This window comes from Mauremys reevesii, linkage group 11 (assembly GCF_016161935.1).
Source record: "Mauremys reevesii isolate NIE-2019 linkage group 11, ASM1616193v1, whole genome shotgun sequence".
Classification (NCBI taxonomy): domain Eukaryota; kingdom Metazoa; phylum Chordata; order Testudines; family Geoemydidae; genus Mauremys; species Mauremys reevesii.
This window is the reverse complement of record NC_052633.1, coordinates 3,012,305-3,038,855: the sequence shown is the minus strand read 5'-3', so window position 1 is coordinate 3,038,855 and position 26,551 is coordinate 3,012,305. Positions and strand designations below refer to the sequence as shown.

Below are 26,551 nucleotides of genomic sequence, written 5' to 3'. Positions count from 1 at the left end.
CTACCATGGCTAATACCATAAGTGCTAGAAATGTTTTTCGGGGGGGGGGGGGGGGAGGAGGGAGTGTTGGTAGAAAAAGTTCTCTCTCTCACCCCCATTCCTCCTCCAGTTCTGGAATTTCCTCCACTACTTGCAGTGCTAAATGTAAAGAGTTTGTGTGCTGGAATCACACAATAGCAACGTGCTTGATTACATTTGTCTACTAAAAATCTACAGTGATAATAGCACACAATTTCACTACCTGAGGTGCCACAAAAAAATTTTAAACTGCTTTACAGAAAATAAAATGCCAGATACAAGTAGAGCTCAAAAGCAAAACGGGAGAATGTAGACCTGTCAGTAAGATGATGCAGGGAGGAGAGGAGTCAATGCCCAAGCAGGGAGGGGGGAAAACTGACCTGTAGAAAGTGACAAAAGAAGAATTGGTGGCAGCTGTGAAGGAAAGAATCTCTTCTTGTCTTTCACTTGGCACCTTTTCTACTAACAAAATGGCAACCCACACTTGAAAAGAACTTGCAACTAGTGCTAACAAAACTGTAAGCTATCCCACACAAATGCTCAGCTCTCGCAGCTGCATGCTTTCAGATTAAATTATATTGAACAAGTCAATTATTCCATTCTGCACTACAGATTCCAATATAATCTTTCCCTTATGAAGCAGTGCACACAGTAACAATTTAGCATCCAGTTTCTGGGCTAATGAAAGTGCATCTAGGCTAGTAAAAACAGGCCAAAACAAATCCTTGAATTCAAGTCCTGTTGTGTAATGAGGAAGTTTAATTAAGGCCACAGATTACAGCTGTAAATGTTCTCTTATATAATAAGGTCTAAATGAAACTGAACCTAATCAAAGTTACAATTCCTTCATTAGCAAATTACAAACAAGAGCACACAGCTGACACACCGGCTATGATTATCACAACTAATTGCCTCGTTGTTACAAACCAGCCTGAAACAGTGTTCAGATGTCCGTCTGCAACAGCAAATTAGGACCACATCAGGCTATTTCTGCTATCACAAGGGGCTCTTGTACAGCAATCTGATTTACCCCTGTCGACTGGCAGCAAACGGCCCAATCAAAGCATTCTCTACAAAGGCAGACTTTGAAGCCAGCTCAGCCTAGAAACATGCTCCATATGCAGGCCGGCAGACTGCACTTCATTAGGCCTGTTGTCACATTTTCCCTCTTCTTATTCTAATGATCCTATTTTAATACACACAGGAACCTCTCCTAATTGATGTCAAGTGAGTGACTTCCACATTCATCACCAGAGCACATCAAACAAATCTTGGCACACAGGCCCAGCATCATAGTGTTTAAGACCCGAGGTGTGTCTCTAACTATAGGAAAGCAAAAAAGCAGCATACCTGTTTAATTGGGATTGCACGGCCACTTCCAATGCTATCTGTTCTGCTCTCCAGGACTTTCTTCTCTTTGTCTGGATCACTCCCTTTCCGAGACTGCAGAGCAAAATGAAAGTTCACACTCTGTTAAACATTTCGGTTGACACAGAGGGGATGCCCTGTTGAAACCATTGTTTTGAATGTATATTTTGAAATGAAAGAAAGATCTTAAAATGGTGTGACAGTCACATAACCTTGTTTATTTTATTTCTAAGGTATTTTCCCAATACTTTCCTCCTCCTCAACCCACATTTGAAAATTTGTTAAGTTTTGAAGTGCTCATATTTCAATTACTGGAAACCAAGAGGTCAGATAGGAAAATAATGCCTGCCAGGAGAACACATTTCAGAAACCACCTCTAATAGCTCCAAGGAAGAAAGAGGGTTCTAGCTTCCTACTAAGAAACCCTACTATATAAATGTATATATTTAAGTAATGTCTGAATGGTTCAAAATGCTATTAACTACTCAGATGTGTGATTTTATGATGCACTCTTGATTATATCAAGTTTCATTTTTTCCCCTATTTCTTTTGAATGGTTAGAAAATAGTAACTTCAAAGTCAACCTAGTGGCCGATGCTGGAAAAATCCAATCTGTTTTGGCAAAGCGTAAGAGCACTGAGAAGCAAAATCTGGAGTGTGGAGGGGGGGAGAGGGCGGAGAGAGAGAGAGAGAGAGGAGTTAAAAAAAGTCTGTAAATTGCTTTATTATGATGTTCTGTAAATGAAATATGAGCTCCACCTATTCATGAATTGTTTCAGGGGATTTGCAGTGTAATTTTGTCTGGCCATTAAATAAACACACTGAAATTTAAGATGTACTCTAGATCCTTGTTCTTTACAGTGTGAGATGCACAAGCACAATGATTTTCTGACAGATTTATTTTATTATGAGAGAAGGATCTGAGAGTCATCCTCCTTAATAACCGCGCTGACAAGTGACAACTTCACTCCATTACTTTCCAATGGGAACATTACTCACATAAAATTGAAAATGGGGAAACATTTTCATGTGGGTTTCAAATCGCCAATGATATATGAAATGAATACACTTGTAGTGTCCAGCGCCACAATGGAGAGCTAATGGAAACCAGAGCGATGCAAGATGCTGCTTTGGATTTTCAATACAGTTAAAAAGAGATGTCAGAACAGACACTGAAAATAGGGGCGTAGATTAGAATCACACTCATTTTCCATATTAGGTTAGCCAGCCGGTGAAGGGATACAAGGAAGGAAGATCACCCAACGCACTTGCCTTGAGGGGGAAAGAGGGAAAGCAGAGAAAGATTCCAAGTAACAGCATTCAACTAAGCACATTAACCTAGCAGGGGACCTGTGCTTTTCCTGACTCTGTGCGAGCAGGCTCCTATCACTAGTTACTGTGGTTCAGGGTTGTGAAAGACATGCCAGGGAATTAAATAAAGAATAATTGAGAGAAAGCAAAACAAATGGGACTGATGAGATCCAATTTCCAGGATAACTAACCATTGTTTCTCTTCCCTAAAATAGATTTCAGGAAGGTGAGGAAGGTAGCCAGTTATCCTTTAAAAGGGACATTATTAACTAGATATATTTTAAATCTATCTAATTTAAAAAAGAAAAACAGTTTCTAATGGAGCACGCTTTAAGTACTATGTCCTGATTAAAAAATATATATATGTAAATGCAATGGTTTTTCTGCTCCCCCATACATCTTTATAAAGGTCTTTTCAGCAAGGAAGTAATTAATTGAATATAAAGGGGAAGCAGTGACAGTGTCTGTACACTAGGTGTTGTCAAATGCACAAAGTAAACATAATAGATTTTTTGCTAGTCTATTAGCTAGTTATAATAAACGCCGCTATTATTTTAAACCATGGTAAACAACATTTTCAGACAAATGCAGATTTCAATTTGGAAATGGTTCTTTAACTCCTGAAATTGTGCCAATGTGGTACTGAGATCCCTAAACAGTGATGCGACTTATATGCTTCAGTATACAGAAACAGAAGTTGACAATGCAGTGGCAGCATTCCTAATGAATCCTCTCTGTTTAATAGTTCGGTTTCCTCAGTAGTTCTACTAAAATTTCATTAAGGGAGTATAAAAATATAACACCACATAAATGATCAAACACACACCACCTTGCACTGGCATTCTATGCAGTCCATTGCTACTTTGGATCAGACACAGCCTGGACAGAACTACAGTAGAACCCTAATATCTAAACTTAAGATCCTATCACAATCAGTTATTCAGAATATACTTCCTTTGGTGCAGGAAGTGTTTTATTATGCATGTGTACAGCACCTTCCACAATGCAGATCCAAACCTGATTGGGAAGTCTGGGTATTACCAGAATATCAATAATAATGAGAAAGAGGTCTAGGTAGCACAATGGTTACATGTACTAATCCTTAAGTGCCACTTCAGTGATGCAGAGGTATCAATTTTAATTTAGAATCACTATAAAGTCACTCTTAAAATTGTGCAGTAACATTATAGAATAACGATATCACTGATAGTTAAGTTCATATGAGAAATCAGATGCTTCTACTGACATATCATTGGCTGGAGTCTCATTCAAATCAGGTCTGTAATCAGAGAAATAGTTACTATTACTATCCTATTCGTCATATAGGTTGAAGTACACCCTAGGCAGGAAACTTATGCACATCTTAAATCCTAATATGAGATCTACCAACCTATGAATTTCATCCACTGATAGTAAATACAAGGTACAAGACACGTGCAGAAATGCTGCATTTATTGATTTGTTATGCTGCCAATGGAAAAAATAAACACTGCAACAACTCTGATATAGAAAGTTGATGTGTAGTGAAGATGTGAGAAGACCAGTTGCTGCATATACCATACTGTACCTTGACTATTTTTTTTAATTCTTCAAACCCATCCTCACTCTAAACACAAATAGGCCTGAGGTCACATGATCCATTTATCATTTAAAACCATTTGGTAGAAGGGTTCCTCTCCAATGCTAACTGAAAACTATATGGGGGGGGGGGGAGGGGGAGAACATATCATGGCTGACAACCTGTGTCAAGTTTAGTAAAACTGCAATGATTAAGATTCATCCAACTAAACCCTTGCCCCCAACCAAAAAAAACCAGAATTTTCTTATGTTTCTTATGTTACAAAACTGCAGTAAGAACTGAATCCTTGTTCCTCACCACAGTACTAACGGAAAAGTATTTGCTATCTATTCACTCAATAATATTATTCCAAGTGGCTAGACAGTTGGCATTATTTCCAAGGCATCCGTGGTTTTACACAAAGTTATTGTAAAACACTATAGTATGCAGTACTACATAATTAAATTACCTTCCATGTGTCACACAAGTAGATCACTTTAAAAGGTGTCTAAAACTTGTTTTTAAGATTATTTATACACATTTTTATGCCAATTGCCTATTACTGGACAGCAATGAACTTTCATGATTATAAGAGGGGTTTTCCTTCCAAAATAAAGGTTTATGCAGGGCCAGTAATTAAACAATGTTAAGTATTATTCAATATCAATAGTTAATAGTTAATAGAGGGGGGTTATCAATGAAAACTAAGGGCTTTGTTTATTATGACTACAGAATATATATATATATTTCCAATAAAACATTTAAAACGTTAAAATACTGTTTTTTTGGCAAATAGATTTTTAGTCAGTTCATTTATAACTCTCTCCTTGAAGATAGGAAAGGCATAAAAAAGCATTTATGCATCTCTTCTGCCTCTTCCAGTTTTAGGCCACCCTTGGTTTTCTATATCACCACTACATATAAACCATCCCCACTGTATCCTATTCATATTTAGAACAAGAACAAGCTGGCAGGCTTTTCTAAATGGAGCTGTAACCGTTTTCAGCTGTGAGTACTTTCAAATTTATTATCCTGCATTCAGTTCCTAGGATGACACTGACATCTAGTGGAGTTAATAATTCACAAGATCTAAATTTACAAATCAAAACAGACCACTTTATAAAAGGTCAGAACACAATTTCTGACAAGCTTTCAGATACCGTTTTTTAAAATGCTTTTGTAATATCTAGATAGTAATCCATTATAATTTTAACTACTTGTATGATGTTCTAGGGCCTGTCTGTATAACAATTTTAAACAGATTGTGTAACAGGTTGGTACTAAACATGAGGTGTGTCCAGTATGGTTTATACTCGGTAAACATGGCAGGTAACAGTGTTTTGCACTCACCAAATGTCTAGGCTGGCACGTGTCTTCTAATAAATAATTCAGCACACTGTTTTTCTAAACAACCCCCTAGCCATACGCGCACCAGTCTGGTCTCTTCTTCCTCCCAGCCAGGGTTCACCTTCCTACACACAACGAGTGGTGCTCTGTGTATGTTCCTCAGGCACTGTGTCCCTTGATGAGGCAGTATGGGACTTTTTCCCAGAAGGCACAGACACAAACACAGTGAGGTAGGTGTGGGTGTATGAACTTGACCGACACATGGCTGTGATGAGAAAAGAATTTGTGTGTGGACACAAATCAACTCTGTTTCTTATAACCCTGTCAGAAGAGAGTTTTAAAGCTAAGTACAAAACCACAATTGTATTTGTCTTATAAAAATGGCCCACAATGGAACCACAATACTAAACACATGAAAATTCTTCAATTATTTACATTTCCCTAAATACTTATGCAGGAACATAAGAACTGTCATACTAGATCTGATTAATGTTCCACCTACTCTACTATCCTGTCTCTTACAGTGGCCAATGTCAGATGCTTCAGAAGAAAATACACATAATTAGGATGTCTCCCAGAATTAAAAGAATGTGACGAAGAAACATGAATTGAGATATTGTATTTTTAAGCCAGTATGGAACAGTTTAGTTTTCTGGTACCATGTATAATTCACCTTGCAGAGACACCAGCTGAGAATTCTCTCTCAATATATACTAGATGCTTCCACAGTTGAAATCAGTAGGGTTTTTTTTCACGATCAGTTGTTTTGGACCAGAGGTCCAGATTTCTCATTGCTAACTCAGAAGGTGACAAAACTGGAGAATTTAGGCTTGAACAGAGAGGCCTGGGAAGGAAAGTCGTGTATCTATGATATGGAATGTTTAACCTGCTGGGGCTTTATAACATAGTGCAGAAGCTTCAGAATATCCTGAACAGAAATTGTTCCACTAGTAAATGATCAGTTTGATAACAGTGAAATACCTGGACCATGTTAGGAAACTTCACTGTGTCTAGATGAGTTTTCCAACATAAAGGAAAACCTCAAAAATCTTCAGCCTTTTGCCTTGAAACGAGTGGAACCTTCCTGGCACTTCTATTTAGACTAGACTAGCTTGTAGTCAGTAGTCAAACTTAAACAGCAACATTTGCTTTTCTGGCTCACTCACCGTGAAGAGGTTGGAGCGGCGCTTGGACTGTTTACGAACGGGTGTTGGAGTGTTGGCAGTGGGAGGAACATCAATCCGTAGCTCCTTCTGACTGGTGCTTGGAGTTGATGGAACAGAGGAGGAATAATCACTTAAGCTCCCTCCTCCATTACTGGTCTGCAATGATTAAAGTTAGTTTTAACAGTGTTATGCTGCTTTCAAGCAACCTGCAATTCACAGCATTATCTACTTAATCCTCAAATGGAAGAATGGTGTCTTGGCTTACAAAATTAGTGATACCTATCCTAGGAGCACTTGATAGCACTGTTAAACTTTTTAAAAAAAATGCCATTTCTATTTACATTAGAGAAAAATCAGATGTTTCTGCTGCTAAGGTAGATACATTTTCATCTTCCACAATGTGACAAATTGGTTTAAAAACTTGTTTCAGTATACTGTAAAGCAATACATTTTTCAAGACATATTAAAAATAAAAGCTTAATTTTCCTACTTCAAGTTTGGTAGACACTTGGAGCCACATTCACCCCTGGTCATATGCAGAAACATTCGTAGGTCTTCCTTTCAGCCAGAGAGCAGGTACAGATTTCAAGTTAAGTTTAGAGACCATCAGAGATGCATTTTATGCTCACCCCACTCATTTCCTACACTGCGTCTTGCATATTAAAGTCAATTCTTTCAAAAATGAACACCAATCCCTCCAAAAAAACTGAAATGATAAATTTATATATAGCAAAATGTTACAGAAACCACCCAACTAAGCAGAGACGTTTCTAAATGGAGCTGAGTGAGTGCTAATCCACGGGATATGCCTCTTCAGACAACAAGAGCTATGGGTAATTTATTTTCTTCAAAGATAACTAACCCTATTGGATTTTCACTCTTGCAGACAAAGTCACAAAGGCGGACTTTAAAATAAAACAGAACAAAAGCTAAAATAATCTGTAATCAGCAAAAAAAACAAAAAACCAATGGAATGCCTTGAAGTATGAAAGTAGTGTAATTTCTCTTTAAATTTGAGGACTAAATTACAACATAAGCAGCAATGGTAGAATTACAGTATCATCTTGAAAGTACAAAAGATGGATTCATTTCAATAGAAGAAGGACATAGTGAACAGAACTCCAGTCGGAGCTGGAGCTTGGGGAGTGGGCTCCAACACTGATAATTTAACCCTGGATTCTTGCTAGAGTCTAAGAAAACACGTGGTAAGTGCATGTAAGCCTGTGTGGCTACTTAGTTCAGAGTCTACTAGGTAAAGCTGACTTGCCCAGAATGGAATGAGCCTTGACATGATTTTCAAGCTGCAGACATCCCAGACAGTAACAATGGAAAATGCAATCAGATATACTTTGAAATGAGATGCTTGGTAACATTAGAACCTAATGCATTGTCAAATGAAACAAAAAGCTAGGTGGCATTTTAAGGCCTTCTGTTTGCTCCAGATAAAACCTAGGGACCTTTTCACATCAAGATTGTGGAACAGTAACTTGCTGGGATGAGCATGCAGGCATAAGATAAATATCTGCAAGGACAACAGGTTCATTGAAGTGAACTGCAATCACCAGCTATGCAAGGGATTTAGGACCTATCTGTATGAATGGATATTCTTTGCAGAATATAAGATGTGTCACCGAAGTCTCATACCATAAAAAGAAGTCACACATCTGGAAGATAACCTTCCACATAATAAACCTGAGCCAACAGGTATCAAGTGGCTCCAAATCAGTCTGATTAGGACTTCATTAACCACCCACTGCAGTAGGGTCATTTAAGTGTCTCACGTCCTGTACAAACCCAACAGAAAAGCTGGTCTAACTTTGACATGTTCATTGCAGCCAAAAATAGTTATCAAATGAACAATGAAGAAATTTGTCTTTAAGCTACTCAGACAAATTAAGAGATTGTCCAATAGTTTCCATAGGGGCCGTCACACACTGGAATGCTAACCTTTTCAACTTTTAATCTTCTTCTTTAGGATCCTTTCAAGAAGCCAGATGGCTCTGAAACACCTGCCCAAAGGGCTATTTATCTGGATCATTATCCTCCCCCAGAGCCATGTGGATAGGCAGAGAAATTGTCAGCTCTGCTATTGAGCAGAGTGCCCTGTTCTGAGTCACCAATTTCAGCCAGCTCCCAAAGATGAGGAGTTTCCTTATTGCCATCTCTAACAAGATTGAGAACTATATCTGCCTTGGCAAACATGGGGTTAATAAGATCAACTTTTGTCTCTCCCAAGACTGGTTAGGAACTGCTGTTGCTGGAGATATTGATGGGAAGGCATAGGCAGTTTTACATCCATATGAAGATGGCCTCTCCAGTGCATGCAAGAGGTGGTCTTTTCCTGATGCCTTGAGTAGATACTAGTAGCTGTTTGTTCAGGTCAATTACATGTGATAAAAGATTTAATACACTATTAAATCTATACACTCAGGCTCATTCCTGGCTGCTTCATCTGCAGTTACACTTTCCTTCCTTGGCAGGAAAGGGGCCACCAGGAATGCCTTGTGGGACAGAGCTCACACCCACACTGGAAAGGCTTCAGAATATATAGTGTGATATTCTCCTTTATTCACGGGAACCATAGTAACCTGATTGTCTGGTATGATCAGGCCACCAACTTTTCAGAGTATTGTACTAAGCCTCTGAAGGTCCTTGGTGAATCTAAAAATACCCTGATCTCCAGGATATTTATGAGAAGACTTTACATTTGGAGAAACTGAGTGCTCCAAGTACGATGGACCCTCTGAATGAGCTCCTCAACTGAATAACGATTCAGCTGCTGTTCCTACAGTTTGAGTTTGAAGAATCTGGAATTCAAAACCTAATTGACTATTGCCCCTGTACTGCAACCAGATCAGAAAGGCTCATATATCAACCCAACTCCTTGATGTAATTTGACCATGCAGCTTGAGATTACCAATAACCATGATACAGTAAGGCTGCCTCACATACAGACATGCCATGGACACTGCCAATACATCTATGACCATAAAGCCACCCAAAATTTGTAACATGATTCTTGCCAATGCCTGCTGGTGACAAAGAAAGGACAAGTTAAGTCAAGGCTCCCAGACTCCAATCACAGCTCCTGTATACTCCCACGCGTCTTCTGGTGACTAGCTGGGAGGTCAGACAATTTACTTTGAACCGCAGTGACACCAGCATCCCAACAGTGGCTGGGTCGATCCTCGTATCCCTTCCAGGTTGACAGATTATTCAGGTAGTACAACATATTCATTTGACATCTTGCGCAGGTAAGTTGCTATCACTAAGTACTTCATAACAAGCAATGCAGATGCCAGGCCAGAACAGTATTGGCAGCAATGTTACAATATTACAAAACAGACTCTCCTGTCTGAGAAGTGTGCATGTAGCTAGTTGTCCCCTCTATAGTGTCTAGAAGAAATATGACGACTCCAGCAAAACAATTGTTAATTATTCCCTAGCAGACAGTGACTGTATTCTCTAGATCTAACATAGAACAAACTCTTCCTGGGTTTTAAGGCACCTGGAAGTATTTGGAATAATATAATAAACTTCTTTTGATAGCATGGATTTGATGATATTCTTTGCCAGGACAAATTCAGTTTCCTGCATCTTCTATTATTGAGACAATAGAGTTTGAGTATATTCTTTGGAAGGTGAGCCCACTTCCACAGATCAATTTATGTCCTTTGCCTAAAGGTTTTGTAGTTTATAAGCAAAATGTTGCCTTTGCCAACACGGACATCCTATTGGTCACAGTTTACAGCTTGAAAACACCACACCACAAAAGTCCAGCCAGTTTCAGCCACAGCCTGTGACTACCACACATACAGAGTATCCTCAAGGAAAATGGGTTTTTCTCCACTGCCTCTGCAAGAACCAGGCTGCAACGAGGATGCTACTGGACTCTCAGTAACCAGCCCAAAAGACAATTTAAAGGCACTGCAAATGTATCTGACAATGGAATTTAAGCCAGACACATACCGAGCCCAGTCCTAGACATTTTCTAGATAAACAAATTAACTCAAGTTCAATCTTCCCTCAAGGTGGTCCAGGTGCCTGCTCCTCTCTCTATGCATCTCCCAGACAGCCTCTGAGGTGTGGCAGAGCTTCTCCCTCTTATCAGGGAGTTGCTTTACCATTTCTTCCACCAGCTGCGGGTAACTGGGGGAAAGGAGAGAAGCATACATATGCCCTGTCACAGGCATACAATGAAGCGCCACAAAAACCCAGACAGTCTGAAAATATCCTGGCAAAAAGACAGCTGATGTGTCCAACAAAAATGAAAAATATTTAGTCATAGCGTTTTATTAATGGGGATTAACGAAAGGCTCTATCAACTGCTACAGTGGCCGAAAACATTTTATGAACTGAATGCCACCCCTGAGCCAGGACAGCATCTGACACTGCTAATAGCAGCAAAAGAGGAAGTGACCAGGCAACATGGATACCTGACTGGTTGGGGGGAAGGGAAGAGAAGAGAGAAAATGAGACAGAGGCACAACTGTGGGGCCTCAAAAGGTTCAAAATATGAGTCCAACGGCAGCTCTCGCATAATCTCACATTAGGTGGATGGACGTGAGTGGGAATCCAATGGAAATACACTTTGAGAAGCATTTATTCTCCACCTTTCAAAATGATTAGAAAAAAGGAAAAAACCCCAAAGTTACAAAGAAGCAGTACATACAGCAGAAACATTATGCATATTATGATACTGGTCTTAAATAGCTCTTAATTTTTAGTTTCTTTTTCTCTTGCCTTTCATATTTGTATTAACATTGAACAGTGTTGTGTTAAGCTGACAAAAGCAAGGGAACAATTAAACCTGCCTACTCCTAATGTTCCAAATATTTCAACAGAAGGGAATTTTCATTCAAAATGGCACCATAAAAGATATTACAAAAATAAATATTGCAAGACAATGTTGCACTACGTTCACAATCTATTTTAAGATCTTTCAAAATATCAAACACAGTAAGTACAAGTAAGATTATAATGTACACTTTTCGGGAAATTAAATTTAGATACTGGGGAAAGATTCACTAGCATACAAAGTATGAGATTATTACGAGCGTTAAATGTAATGCAGGTATCAAGTTTGTATACATTATAATATTGATTGCAAATTAGTAATGCATTTCAGCATAGAAGGCAGCAGTTTAATTTTTTACCTAGTACTTGCTGGCTGTCAAACAATTTACTGTAATGTAAATAATTCAGCAAACTTTCACAGTAATGTCACTAAAGGTGTATGGTTTCAATTGAGCACAGGAGAGATGGGTAATAAAATTGAATGGTGGTGCCAAATTTGAGACTGAAGTGTGTTAACTATTGAGCTGTACCAACTACTGTTCAGTGGATGATTAAACCAGGACAATGACCAAAGCACTGTAAGCTAATTAAAAAAGCAGAACAGCAAATCTTGTGACTGTAACAATCCCTCCACTCATACCAGCAGGCTGCAGAACATAACCAGCATGACCAAGGATTGTTTTAAAGCTAATTCCCAATAAAAATGTTTTGTCACAGCAGTTACTTAAAGCAAAGTCGAGCCAATTATGAACACACTGTTTTATACTAGAGATCACAGTACGCTTTTAGAAAAATCTAACTGCTGACAAAGCAGCAAAAAAAGTAACAGCTTTAAATGCACTCTAACATTCCATCATTTTCTTTTCAAAGCAAACATTTCATTCTGTACCTGGCTGATATGTACAGCAGAAACCTGGGCAGAACATACAGACGAGTGACTTGGAGAGTTTGGTAAAGATTTGCAGGGGCCTATTGAAAGCTGCTGTTTCTTCCTTGTTGCCACAATCTTCTGGGCAACTAAAAAACAAAAACAAACAAACAAAAAAGAGATAAGCATGTAAATGATTAAGCAAAAGAGTAGGCTGCAAGGTATCACAATTCAAACATGCACAGAACACAGACAAGAACACAGGCGGGAAACAATTCTACACTACTAATCTTCAAGGTATGAGGTCCTAAAATTGAAGGTATCACTTCACAAAAATCTAAGCTGGCAGACTATTATTGTGTTCCTCTGTGGTGTGCTCATCATTGTGTCTCTTTGCATTTATTTCAGTCAATGGATATTTGAAAGTCAGCTTCATCCAACTAAAACATAAGGAAAACTAGAAATTCTTACCCATTTCTGATAATGGTAGCGCTTCAACGGTTCTTATAACAAAGGAAATGTTAGAGCATGCTAGCTGCGCTAAGTATGGTTTTAGTTTGTCTAAACTTGCAAGTAAACCCAGTTGTAAATTTAAAGTGCAATAGCTGTTCCTGAATAACTCCACGAACAAGGCACTCTTGTTCCATAATAAGAGCGTCCACACATGGAGTTATTAGGAACAATTACACAGGAACCCATCATGTGGAAATAAACCCTTAAAGAATCCTGGTAAAAACACCTTTGTTGTGCTTTACTAACACACTGGTGCAGGGTTACTAATTGATAACGGTTATGGACATTTCTACTATATGTGCAACCTTAAACAGCATAGAATTCTTGAAAATTCACTGTTAATACTTGAAAACATGAGATGCTCACTGCATAAACATTAATATTTATATAATGAACACAGTATCACTCCTGTTTATTAAACCAGTTTTAAAACAGGGCTACCATATACCACTAACTTTGTCATTTTTTTTTTTTTTATAATTTCACCTTTTCCTGTTTATTTCCTATAGTAACTAAAATATTTCATTTGAAAGTGGGGATTAAAGGGTAAATTATTACAGAACATAGCTACAGAAACAATGCTCCATAATGAACTATATGTTGTGAAGAGGTTAATATTTCCTCCTCTATGGGGAGGGGAAGCCAAGAATGGGGACTGAATCCAAGTAAAGTGAAAACACAGTTCTGGACTAATCTCAGACTAAAACTGTTGTAGAATGATACTTTATTTCATTCCCCTATTTAGTCTGTTTCTCAGCTGGAATTAAGGAAGGAAAAGGAGAAACCACCATTGCCCTGATTTTCATAGGTGCAAAAAATCTAGAGCTCCTATGAACATGAATGAAACTTGTGGATGACGAATCAGGCCATGTTGGCCAGTCAGCTTCCTGAAAACCATCACCAGTGGCCAGGAACCAACATTTTGGAACCCCTGCATTACTATATTTAATAAATATTCATTTTAAACTATCACAAAAGGTTAGTCAGTGGGAATGATCACTAGCTACTGTGTCAAAATGGGAGGAGGGGCAGAGGGGAGAGTGAGAAAGAGACTTAGAACTTCTAAAACACCCCAATGAGGTCAGACACATAAGGAACAGTTACTTACCATGTACCAAAACTGAGTTCTTCAAGATGTGTGGTCTGTATCAAAAGTGGGTGCACATGCGTTCCATGTACCTGAGACCAGAAGACTTTTTGCTAGCAATGTCCATTACTCTATGCCTGCGCCCTTCTTCTCCTCGTGTGCCACTCCAGTTCCTTCTCTACAATGAATTGCATCTAAGATCCAAAGCAGAGGGGAAGAGGTAGTGGAATATATATAGTGACCACATATTTTGAAGAACTCCAGTTAATGTACAAGTAAGTAACTTCTCTTTCTTCTTCAAGCGAATGCAACTGACAATAGGAACAACCTGCAGAAAAGCTCCTGAGGCGGCCTGGCCTTTAGCAGAGGAGCTAAATTGTCAACTCATAATAGTACAATGCACCCCAACATCCACTTGAAAAGCCTTTGGGAAGGGATTGCTTCCCATCTCATCCATTCTGAGAATGATACAAATAGTCTAGATGATTTTTTTAAATAGTTTTGTTCTTTGTAGGTAGAACGGCATGGCTAAATGTATGCCCAAGGAGTGAACCCTTCTGTCTTCACTAACGGCATGAGGTTAGGTAGGTTGACTGACTGATTCACATAGAAATCCAAGATCTCATCAGGAGAAAACTCAGGATGTAGCCTCAGTGCCATTTTATCCCTGTGAAAGACTGCATATATGGTGAGCTCCCTGTTAATCAACTCTTCTAGCTGAGGTGATGGCCACTAGAATGGTGACTTTAATAGATAACTGGGATAAGGAGCATGAAGACAACAGTTCCAATGGAGGTCTTGTGAGTGCTGAGAGGACCAAACTGAAATCCCATGTCAGAATGGGCCTATTCACAGGTGTAAAAGTTCTAACCAGGCCTTTCAAAAAAGGTACTGTCACAGGAAGGTAAAAACAGGAGTAGTCAGAGGATGACAGGTGCTTATAGCTGCCAAATGAACCCGAGATGAGCTAATTGAGAGACCCAAGGTCTTTAAGAATAAAAGATACTCCAAAATAATAGGGATGTCACAGTCCTCAGGAACTGACGATTGTGAACAGATTGAAAAAAGTTTTCACTTGGCTGTGTAACATTTCCTAGTAGATTCTTTTCTACTATTGTCTTTAAAGTGCTTCCAAGCACATGTTTTCTAGGTTTCATGTCCATCCAAAAAAAACCAGGCTCTCAAGTGGAGGGAAGCTGGACTGCGATGATTGATTCTGTCCATCCTGGGTCAGTAGGTCCAGGAAGATCTGGGAACTAATGCATGGTCATGCTGACATCTGAGGATGGTTGGGGAATCAGAAGGCTGCCCAGGCCACCTGGGAGAAAAGCAATACAACCAGTACCCCATGCTGCCTGAACTTCCTCAGAACCTGAGGTGAGGGAGGAATGCCTGGGAAAACATACATCAGTTACCCTCACCAGGGAACTAGGAGTGCATCTTCTCCACAATCTTGACCCTGTGCTCCTGCAGAGCAATAAATTGCACATTTACTGTTTCCAGGGGATGCCAACTAGTGAAATACCCTGTTTACATGGAACTGTGAATCTCCCATTCACAATCCTGAGAGAAATATCTGTTGAGGTGGTCTGCCAGTGTGTTGTGCATCCCTGGCAGGTATACTACCAACAAGTGGGGTGATTTGTTGGGGAATATACCAGTTCCAAAGCTTTATTGCTCCCAGGTAGCTGATGTAGAACACTTGACAAGTTGTGTGACAGCACTTGAATAGGTAGGAACAGCCAAGCATCTGTGATCAATGTCTTCTCTGATGGGGGAGGGGGGAAAGAAAGAATAACTAGGACCTAATCCTTGTTCTCCCATCAGGCTAGAAAAGCTCTCACCCTTGAGGGAGCTAGACTAGCTTGCTCATACTATTTCTGCTTAGGGAATAAACTGTCCCGAGCTAGGCCCCCAGGCAAAAAAGCTGAGTGGGGACACAGCTAGACCTCGTCCTTGAAGAAAGTGGTATAAGGAGGTTCAGAGGTTAAAGCCTGAAGCTCAGAAACCCTTCTTGCTGAAGGGATCGCCACCAGGAAAGCAATCTTCCAGAAGAGTAGCAGAATAGCCATGATGTCAAAGGCTTGAAGGGTGACTTAGAGAGACTAAACAGAACGAGGTTCAAGTCCAAAGTTGGGATGAGTCACAAACCTGCGGATAGAGCCTTTCCAGCCCTTTGATAAATCTGCCTGTCATTTCCTGCGCGAAGACTGACCTGCCATGCTTTGGGGGATGGAATGCTGAAATTGCCACCAAGTGGACCTTTCTCAAGGACAGCGATAGGCCTTGGAGCTTTAGATGGAGGAGGAACACTAGGACGGACTGCAACAACGCCCGCATCAGAGAAAGGCTTCACTTGACTGCCCAACATGAGAAGTGTTTCCATTTGGCCAGGTAGGTTTCCCTGGTAGAGGGTTTTCTACTAACTAGCAAGACCTACTGCACATGCTCAGAGCATGCCCTCTCCTCTGGATTCAACCATACAACAGCCATGCTGTCAGATGTAGGCCTGTGGGGTTCAGATTGATGAGCCTCCCTTGATCCTGCGAGATCAAGTCTGGTCTGAGGGGAAGACTCCACGGAGCTGTGACTGCTAGGTCTGGGAGCATACTGAACTAATGATAGTGAGGCCATGTGGGAACAATCAGAATGACCTTTGCATTGTACACTTATTTTCAGGAGAACCCTGTGAATTGGCAGAAAAGCGTACAGCAGGCCGTCCAACCATGGATGGAGGAAGGCATCTGATAGAGCGCCCTTGCACTGGTCAAGTCTTGCATGAAAGAGGCCACATTTCTTGTTCTCTGCAGTGGCCAACAGATCCACCTAGGGAGTCCCCCACCTACGGAAGATGGCACTGATTACCTCTGGGTGGAGAGACCCCCTTGTGGTGAGAAAAGAACCTGCTGAGGCAATCTGCTAGCATGTTCCATTCCCCCAGCAGGTGTGTGGCCTCTGTCGATGGAATGTTTCACGCAGAAGTTCCATAGCCAGAGGGCTGGCTTCCTGATAAAGGACCTTGGAGTGGGCCCCTCCTTGCTTGTTGACATAGAACACCACCACAGTATTGTCTGTCAACATTTGCACCATCCTGCCTGCAAGCTGGGGGAAGAACACCTTGCATACGAAGTGGATTGCCCTAAGCTCCTTCACATTTATGTGTAGGGGCAATTTGTCTCTCATGCAGAGACCCTGAGTCCTGAGGTTGCCTACCTGGGCTCCCCAGCCTAGGTCCAATGCTTCAGATACCAGGATAATAATCGCGGAGTCTCAAAGGGCACTTCTGAGAGGACAATCACTGGGTCCAGCCATCACGTCACGGAAGCCAGGACTGACCTTGGGATGGTAAGGATTGAGTCCAAACGGTGTTTGCTTGGTGAGAAGACCTACGCAAGCCACATTTGGAGTTGTCAGAGGTGTGACCGTGTGTGTCAAATGGTCTAAGTGCACACTGCCAAGTGGCCCAGAAGCCGCAGACATCCCTGGGCCATCATCACTGGACAAGCTAACAGCTGAGAGATCAAGTCCGTGATGGCTTTGGATCTGGCCTCTGGGAGGAACGCCGGGGCTTGGGAGATGTCGAGCACTGCTCCTATAAATTCTATCCTCTGTACCAGGATCAGCATTGATTTCTGCTCGTTTATGAGAAGGCCCAGAGCTCTGTAGATGGTCATTACACCACTGCAATGCTGTTCTGAACTTGATCGCTCGAACGGCCTTTAATCAGCCAGTTGTCGAGGTACGGATAAATTTGCATTCTTCTGCACCTGAGGAAGTCATCCACCACTGCCATACACTTTGTGAAGACTCTTGGGATGGCCAAGAGTCCAAAGGGGAGCACCGTAAAGTGGTAGTGTTTGTGACCCACCATAAACTCGATGAGCTCTAAAATCATCCAGCGGTAGAAGGTTAAAGGGCCCCACGAGTACCTTGTCAGGGGAAGACGAGGAAGATACCACTTGTGGGGGAGCAAAGGGGGCTTCTACCTCTCCAGAAACTGTCTTTGCTGGGGGAGGACCTGGGGGTCTCAGACCTGTGCTCCGAGTTGAGGTCTGCTCTGGTACCAGCTGCGGCGGGATTGTGCTATGTGTCTGATATCGCTACTGAAGGTGGGTGGGAGAAAGGTCTTGGTACCACCAGAAACCCCCACGGTTTCCAGCATTGCCATTGGACTGGCCATTGACCAGGGGACCACATGCCCATGGGTAAGACAGTACCCACATCAGTCTGGTATGCCAGGGGACGGTACCTCTTTTGCGGGGGCAAGGTCTCGGAGTCTGATGAGGAAGGCCACAGAGGTGCACCCATGGAACACTCCTGCCAGCTATGATAAGATGCTCTGGCACTGGGGACTGGCTATGGGAGACCAGTGATCAGTGCCCGGACCTGGGTACCCAGGGCGGGGAGTCCAGGGATTAGCGTTGGGACTCCTGTGAGCATCGTCTCTGGTTGGGAGATCGGTGCCACTCTGGGGACAAGTGTTGGGAGGCGGGAGAAAGGCATTTAGGTTCTGGTGACTGACGTTTGGAGTCAGAAGCTTGATGTTGGGGCTCGGGTGACCAACACCTGGGGGATGGCAACTCACGCCAGCCAGCCGGAGAATGCCATCTCGAGACTCAGGACATGCTTGGGGACAGTGGATGGTGCTGGGTAGGTGACCACTACGGAGACCCTAATGCAGGCTTGTGCCGTGAGACAACTGTCTTAGTCAGCTTGGTAACTGACTGCCAGTCATGAGTCGTGGGCAGAACCAGCAAAGCCATGAGGTCCTTGGCTACCTAATAGGCCTCATACGTGGGTGGCACCCTAAGATGTGGTACATCTCTGCCGGGTGTATGAGGTCAGTCCCAAGCTGGGCTGGCTGCTGGTGAGGTTTCACACATCTGCAGGGACTGCAAGCGGCCAGGAGAGGGTCGCAACTCGCTTCCTGAGTCTTTCGTATTTCCGTGAGCACTTGGGAGAGCCCTCTCTCGGTGCACTTCTTTTGTCTCTTTCCTTGGTGCCAGGGATATTGAACGGTGCCGAGGAGGACACAGTGCCAGAGGAGTACCGAGCACTGAGGAGGATGTGCTCGGTGCTGGGTCTGACGGACTTGGCTCAGAAGCCTCAGCACAGCTTCCATCAGGACAACTTTGAGTCTAATGTCCCTGTCCTTTTAGGTCCGCGGGCAAATCCTGCATTTATCACAAATGTGGGCTTCCCCCAGACACTTCAGGCAGCTAGAGTGAGGGTCGCTGTTCCTGGGAACAACGTCTAGTAAGGGGACTAACTAACAGTAAGAAACTATACTACACTAAACTGTAACAACAACTATTTACAATGGAAATCAGGAGAAAGCACTGGAGGTTTGCTGAAGCAAGAGCACTGTTCCAGCAACTGTCATGGACGGTGAGAGGGAACTGAGAGGGTGCAGAACCAATGGGGCCAGAGGGCTCCAGAGCCAGCCCAATGGATGCCACTAGGGGAAAATTCTCCAGCAGCAGTGCATGTGGCGCTTGCACACCTAACATGGAATCGACATGAGCAAGCACTTGAAGAACCTTCTGTGTGAGGAATGGATGTCTCTGTGGAAGTAGGCATCCTTCATATCAAGAGAGGTGAAGTAGTCATCTCTGTTCAATGAAGGAAGGATTAACAATATTTAAAGGAAAAAAGTTTAAGATCAGCGTCCACAAAGTTTAAGAGTTTTATCTCACACTACGCAGCAGTAGAAAGGACCTGGAGAGGCAGTTATCCCTGCCCCCCCAACTGCCCTCTTTTTGGAGCACAAAGAGAAGGATGCAGGTGCAGACCAACAGACACTTCTAGCAAATATCTTCCTGTTAGGCACACGGAACAAATGTGCACCACAGTGGAATACACACAGGGACCAGCACTTAAAGAAGTTCCCATTCACTTTCATTTTAACAGGAGCATTCCACTAGCACAATACATTCACCAATTAACCTTGCAGTAATACATTTCTTTACAATAAACTGTGTAGTGTATTTGTAGCTGTGTTGGGCCCAGGACATTAGAAAGACAAGGTTAGAGAGGTAATATCTTTTATTGGACCAACTTCTGTTTTTTCTCTCACCAACAGAAACTGGTCCAATAAGAGATATTAACTCACCCACCTTGTCTCTACAATGAGCTATGTGCATGGCTCTTGTGTTGTACATTGCCTTTTCAAATGGAGTCTAGATAAATACAATAAATTATCTGTAGGGCTGTCAAGCGATTAAAAAAATGAGTCGCGATTAATCGCACTGTTAAACAATAATAGAATACCGTTTATTTAAATATTTGTGGATGTTTTTTACATTTTCAAATATATTGATTTCAATTACAACACAGAATACAAAGTGTATAGTGCTCACTTATTACAAGTATTTGCACTGTAAAAACAAAAGAAATACTATTTTTCAATTCACCTCATACAAGTACTGTAATGCAATCAATTTATTATGAAAGTTGAAATTACAAATGTAGAATTATGTACAAAAAACTGCATTGAAAAATAAAACAATGTAAAATTTTAGAGCCTGCAAGTCCACTTAGTCCTACTACTTCTTAAGCCAATCGCTCAGACAAACAAGTTTGTTTACATTTGCAGGAGATAATATTGTCTGGTTCTTGTTTACAATGTCACCTGACAGTGAGAACAGGCGTTCTCATGGCACTGTTTTAGCCGGAAATGCAAGATATTTATGTGCCAGATGCACTAAAGATTCATATGTCCCTTCATGCTTCAAGGGTACATGCATCCATGCTGACGAAGGGCTCTGCTTGATAAGAATCCATGTTCTGACTGACACATGTTCATTTTCATTATCTGAGTCAGATACCACCAGCACAAGGTTGATTTTCTTTTTTGGTGGTTTGGGCTCTGTAGTTTCCGCATTGGAGTGTTGCTCTTTTAAGACTTCTGAAAGCAAGCTCCACACCTCATCCCTCTCACATTTTGGAAGGCCCTTCAGATTCCTAAATCTTGGGTCAAGCACCGTAGTTATCTTTAGAAATCTCACGTTGGTACCTTCTTTGCGTTTTGTGAAATCTGCAGTGAAAGTGTTCTTAAAATGAACATGTGCTGGGTCATCATCCAAGACTGCTATAACATGAAATATATGGCAGAATGCAGGTAAAACAGAGCAGGAGACATACAATTCTCCCCCAAGGAGTTCAGTCACAAATTTGATTAATGCTTTTTTTTTTTTTTTTTTTTTTAAATGAGCAGCTACAGCATGGAAACATGTCCCCTGGAACAGTGGCCTAAGCATGAAAAGGCATATGAATCTTTAGCACTTGTGTCACGTAAATATCTTGTGATGCCGGCTACAACAGTGCCATGCAAACACCTGTTCTCACTTTCAGGTGACATTGTAATTAAGAAGTGGGCAGCATTATCTCCCATAAATGTAAACAACCTTGTTTCTCTTAGCGATTGGCTGAACAAGAAAATAGGATTCAGTGGACTAGTAGGCTCTAAAGTGTTACATTGTTTTGGTTTTGAGTGCAGTTACATAACAAAAAAAAATCTATATTCCTAAATTGCACTTTCATGATAAAGAGATCACACTACAGTACTTGTATGAGGTGAACTGAAAAATACTCTTCCTTCTGTCCATCATTTTTACAGTGCAAATGTTTATAATCAAAAAGAATATAAAGTGAGCACTGTACACTTCGTATTCTGTGTTGTAATAGAAAGTGATATATTTTAAAACGTAGAAAAGCATCCAAAAACATTTAATAAATTTCAATTGGTGTTCTATTGTTTAACAGTGTGATTAAAACTGTGATTATTTTTTTGTGTGTGTTAATCGCAAGTTAACTGTGATTAATTGACAGCCCTACTTTAAATTAAGGTTGTTGTGGCTTAAAGCTGGGCACCTTTAGAAGTACTTTCAGCTGCATCAAAACTGCCAACTCTGAACAGACACAAGGGTCAAAAGACTGAGAAGGACAGACACAGATATATTGCTGCTGATCGAGTCCCCATATTACCTCTGCTTCAAATTATGTCACCTTTCAGGCAAGACAACTGATAAAAGATATCGAAATTAATTATGGAATGAGGATAGTCCAATAACTAAAACGGCAAAAATATTACACTATAATTCCTAATTTTAGTCCCCTATTTCTTCAGTTTGCAGCACTAATACAGCATGAAGAATGCCAAATTCATTTGGAAGATTAAGGAGAAATTTTCAGCAACACAAACAAAACTATACAAACTGAGTTAGAGATCATTAAAATAACACTGAAAATGGAGCCATCCAGTAACAGCTTTATAGTTAAGACTGCAAGAAGGGTTCAGTTATCCACACTCACCATATAACTTTGGATAAGAAAAGTACAGTATTTGTGGGATTACATTCAGGAAACACTTGAATATTTTTGAAAGTTAGGGTTTTGGGCAAAACATTTGCAAGCTACGGATGCTTTAAAATAAAATGTTGAAACTTTAGTCAAATTCTTTTGGGTCACTAGCTAAAAATAGGATGATGGTAACATTTCAAATTTATATACAGTTAACTGTAGACTAATATCTACAGCAATGGCTAATCAACTATACTTCGGGCCCTACCAAATTCAGGGTCCATTTTGGTCAATTTCACAGTCATAGGATGTACATTTCATGATTTCAGCTATTTAAATCTGAAATTTCACGGTGTGTAAGTGTAGGGGGCCTGACCCAAAAAGGAGTTGGGGGGGGGTTGCAAGGTTATTGTAGGGGGTTTGTGGTACTGCTACCCTTAACTCCTGCCCTGGTGCTGGCAGCAGTGCTGCCTTCAGAGCTGGGCAGCTGGAGAGCGGCGGCTGCTAGCCGGGAGCCCAGCTCTGAAGGCAGAGCCATCGCCAGCAGCAGCGGAGAAGTAAGGCTGGCATGGTATGGTATTGCCACCCTTCCTTCTGTGCTGCTGCCTGCAGAGCTGGGCCCTCAGTCAGTAGCTGCCACTCTTTAGCCATCCAGCTCTGAAGGCAGCAGCGCAGAAGGAAGGCTGGCATGGTATGGTATTGCCACCTTTACTTCTGTGCTGCTGCTGGCAAGGTGCTGGGTGCCCGGCTAACAGCCGCCGTTCTCCAGCCACCCAGATCTGAAGGCAGCACAGAAGTAAGGGTGGCAATACTGTGACCCCCCTAAAATAACCTTGTGACCACCCCCTGCAACTCCCTTTTTGGTCAGGACTACCTGAAAGGGGGTTCCAAAGAGGATGGATCTAGACTGTTCTCAGTGGTAGAAGATGACAGAACAAGGAGTAATGGTCTCAAGTTGCAGAGGGGGAGGTTTAGGTTGGACATTAGGAAAAACTTTTTCACTAGTAGGGTGGTGAAGAACTGGAATGGGTTACCGAGGGAGGTAGTGGAATCTCCTTCCTTAGAGGTTTTTAAGGTCAGGCTTGACAAAGCCCTGGCTGGGATGATTTAGTTGGGTTTGGTCCTGCTTTGAGCAGGGGGTTGGACTAGATGACCTCCTGAGGTCCCTTCCAACCCTGAGATTCTATGATTCTATGATTAATTTGAGAAACACTGGTCTCCCCTGTGAAATCTGTACAGTATAGGGTAAAAGCGCACAAAAGACCAGATTTCACAGATCGTGACGTGTTTTTCATGGCCATGAATTTGGTAGGGCCCTAACTCTACTATTTACAAAAACTAGCTTTGAATTTTTCAGCCATGTACACTTTAGGAAGCCTACATGGCCTAAGGGGTGCCTTCTGAATCCATACAAGCGACAAAAGGGAATGCTATGGATCGCTCCTAAGCTCCACAGGGCAGAAAGCTGGGAGCCTGGGAAACAATGTGCTACAAAATGCTGAAGGGCAAAGAACCAGAGACCCTGGAGAGTAGTGAGAACCTTTGGAGAACGCATGTTCTACGCTGGCCCTGCAATTTTTAAAAATGCAAACAAGCTTTATTAAGTGTAAATTAAGATTATTACTAGGTATGTGTAGTGAGGAATGTTCTAGCTTTATTAAAGTAAGGAAATGAACAGTTAAAGGAAAGGTAAACAAATATTCAAGCACAGTCATACTTCAAGCATTCAAACAACACAACATACACATGTAAAAAAAAAGCACATTGCCCACACACAGGCACCTGCCATTGATCAAACAGGGTTACACACATAACACCAGTTTTAGACACTTTTGAAATCATAAACTGCAAATGAAAATGCAACACATTCTAAAAGACATGTTGACTTCTTTCTCTCCTCTATGGTTTGATGGATAGGCTACCCTCAAGGTTTGCAGCACCTTGGGAACGTAAAATATACTGTCTGCTATAGTGGGATTTCTGGTGCATACGTGCAGATTAGAAAAAGTAGATCCGTTTTTCTTGCCTCATTGTGGAATTATGGGTTGGGTAAATGTGTTATTCAACCATATCTGAGGAATAGGATGGGATTTGTTGGGGTCTCTTGACCACAGTGAGCAGTATTCTGAACAGAGAAGGGTTGGACTATGTTTGTTTTGGTTTGTCTTGCTGATAAAGAGTGTGGGAAATGGAGGATTGTCTATAGGCCACATCTATTTGCTGGTTCACAGTTTGAGGGTTTTTTTATGGCCCACACAAGGTAATGAGTATTGAGATGCTGAACTGTATAAGAGGCAGCGTGGGTGAATACAACAAACATACTGGTCTACAGGGTAAGGTGAGGCAAGAAAACAAGGGCAGACAAAGTTTTATTTTTTTAACATGCAGTGTAGTATTTTACGCACACACTTATTTAAAAAAGGCCCATATGAACTGTACATGAGCACTTATCTCCCTTCCCTTAATTTGTTCATTTCCATACTTCAAATATTTCAGGTGGGTCTTCTGTTTTTAATCGTAATAGCCATTGTTATACATAGCTGCCACCTCTTTTTGTCTGTTAGTACAAAAGTTAATTTCAAATACCATTCAGTTTGCACACTCTCTGAAAGCTGATCAGGCTAAGATCTAAATTAGTTTCTCTAAAGGAAACTGGGAAACTTGTTTTATGAACTTTGTCCTAGAATCTGCAAAGGAGTCTGTAGTCCATTAGCTCTGCCCACTCCAGTAACTCTCTGCAGTAACTGTAACTACACTGGAATTACTGCAACCATTGTTGCTGTTGATATAAGAAATTAGAAGTCTGATGTAATTAAATTCAATAGTATTCAATCCCTGTCTTGTTCAGATAGTATAAAAAGATATGTAAATAAGCAGATGGTTTTTCCCAGTACATTATAATGTAGACAGAGATATTGTTTAGTTTAGATATTGTGTATGCACACAATTTCTTTTCAAATGAATATAATTTTAATAAGGAACTGGTCTGCAGCTTATGTTTTTCATATAAATGAATGATGGCAGAACCATGATTTAGTGAGAATATATTGTATTAAAAATGGCTCATCTATATGAAGAAGCAGCTTCATTAGTTGCATCCCACCTGCAATAAGCCTCTTATCATCCTGAAAGGATATCAATTAATTTATCTTCTTCTAGCATATTGATCATAATCTTCATCAGCTAATCATGTTTAAATTACAGAGGAATATCGTAATACTCTGTCATTTCAGAACTATTGGTTTATTGATCTGGCGTCATGGAAGCCATATATTAGAATATTTTAAAAATCATTATCTGACTGCAGAGAGCAAAGCGAAGGTCAGATCTTCACTATACATGTTAAAGGCCAATATTAAGATCAAAAACTGAATTAAAAATCTCACAGATAAATAGAGGCCACCTTCCTTGCACAAGTTACTTTTTCTGTCTTACACTAGACATATTACCAGTTTAGGCAAATGTTTGCTTCTCTCCTGAAATTGGCACTGAGCAGTTACCACTTACAGCATAAACATAGGCTTCCACATTTAAAATGTTGGCCCTATGCTCTTTTTCAAATAAACTGCTGATTATTTAAACTATCATAGGGAACAATTTTACCCTCGCCACTTATAAACTGTTATTTGAACCAACCACTTGGATCACAGTCACACTATTGAATATATCTGACCTATTTTTCCTCAAGGGCTGATATAGCCCTAAATATTTCCCACAACAGGTAAAATATTCTTACTCAAAAGCAAAGACCATACTATGTAGTAGAATAGCAGAGACAAGAAGTTGGTGCAAGAGCTGTTTTCTCCTTAGATCTACCCACTAACACACAGTACATTGTTTCACGTACATTTCAAAAACTCCAGTGAGACCTAGCCAATCTTTTTCCTAGAAGCTTCTAATTGTTTGAGGCAACAGCCTAACACAAGGATACAAAGGTCCCAGAAGTCAGGAGAAACTTTTCTGGACTTTCAAAGAGAAATATTTCCTCCAAGTTCTCATCTGTGTGAACATTTACTACAGTCAGGCTCACCCAAGTTAGTTGCTGTGAAGAAGAAGGGTGGTGTGTGTGCTTTTCCTTTATCTGATCACAATCCTGATATCAGGGTCACAATCCTATGCTAGGATTTGGATGGCCTATTCTGACCTGTCTTTTCCCACAGTTACTCTGAGGAAAGTCTTTGTGAAAAACAGAAGGGGTGTATTTCAAACCATCTAAG

General features: G+C 41.0%; 1 protein-coding gene across 13 annotated transcripts in view; it reads right to left on the bottom strand.

The window, feature by feature from the left end:
* AGAP1 (ArfGAP with GTPase domain, ankyrin repeat and PH domain 1) overlaps positions 1-26,551 on the bottom strand; it is a 634,072-nt gene that overhangs the window by 278,932 nt on the left and 328,589 nt on the right. For all 13 annotated transcript variants that reach the window (XM_039494096.1, XM_039494097.1, XM_039494092.1 and 10 more), the window contains 3 exons: positions 12,455-12,582; positions 6,769-6,924; positions 1,369-1,461 (listed from right to left, as the gene is read on the bottom strand). In XM_039494096.1, coding sequence (XP_039350030.1) covers positions 1,369-1,461; positions 6,769-6,924; positions 12,455-12,582 — 377 coding nt within the window. The remainder of the gene's footprint in view (positions 1-1,368; positions 1,462-6,768; positions 6,925-12,454; positions 12,583-26,551) is intronic.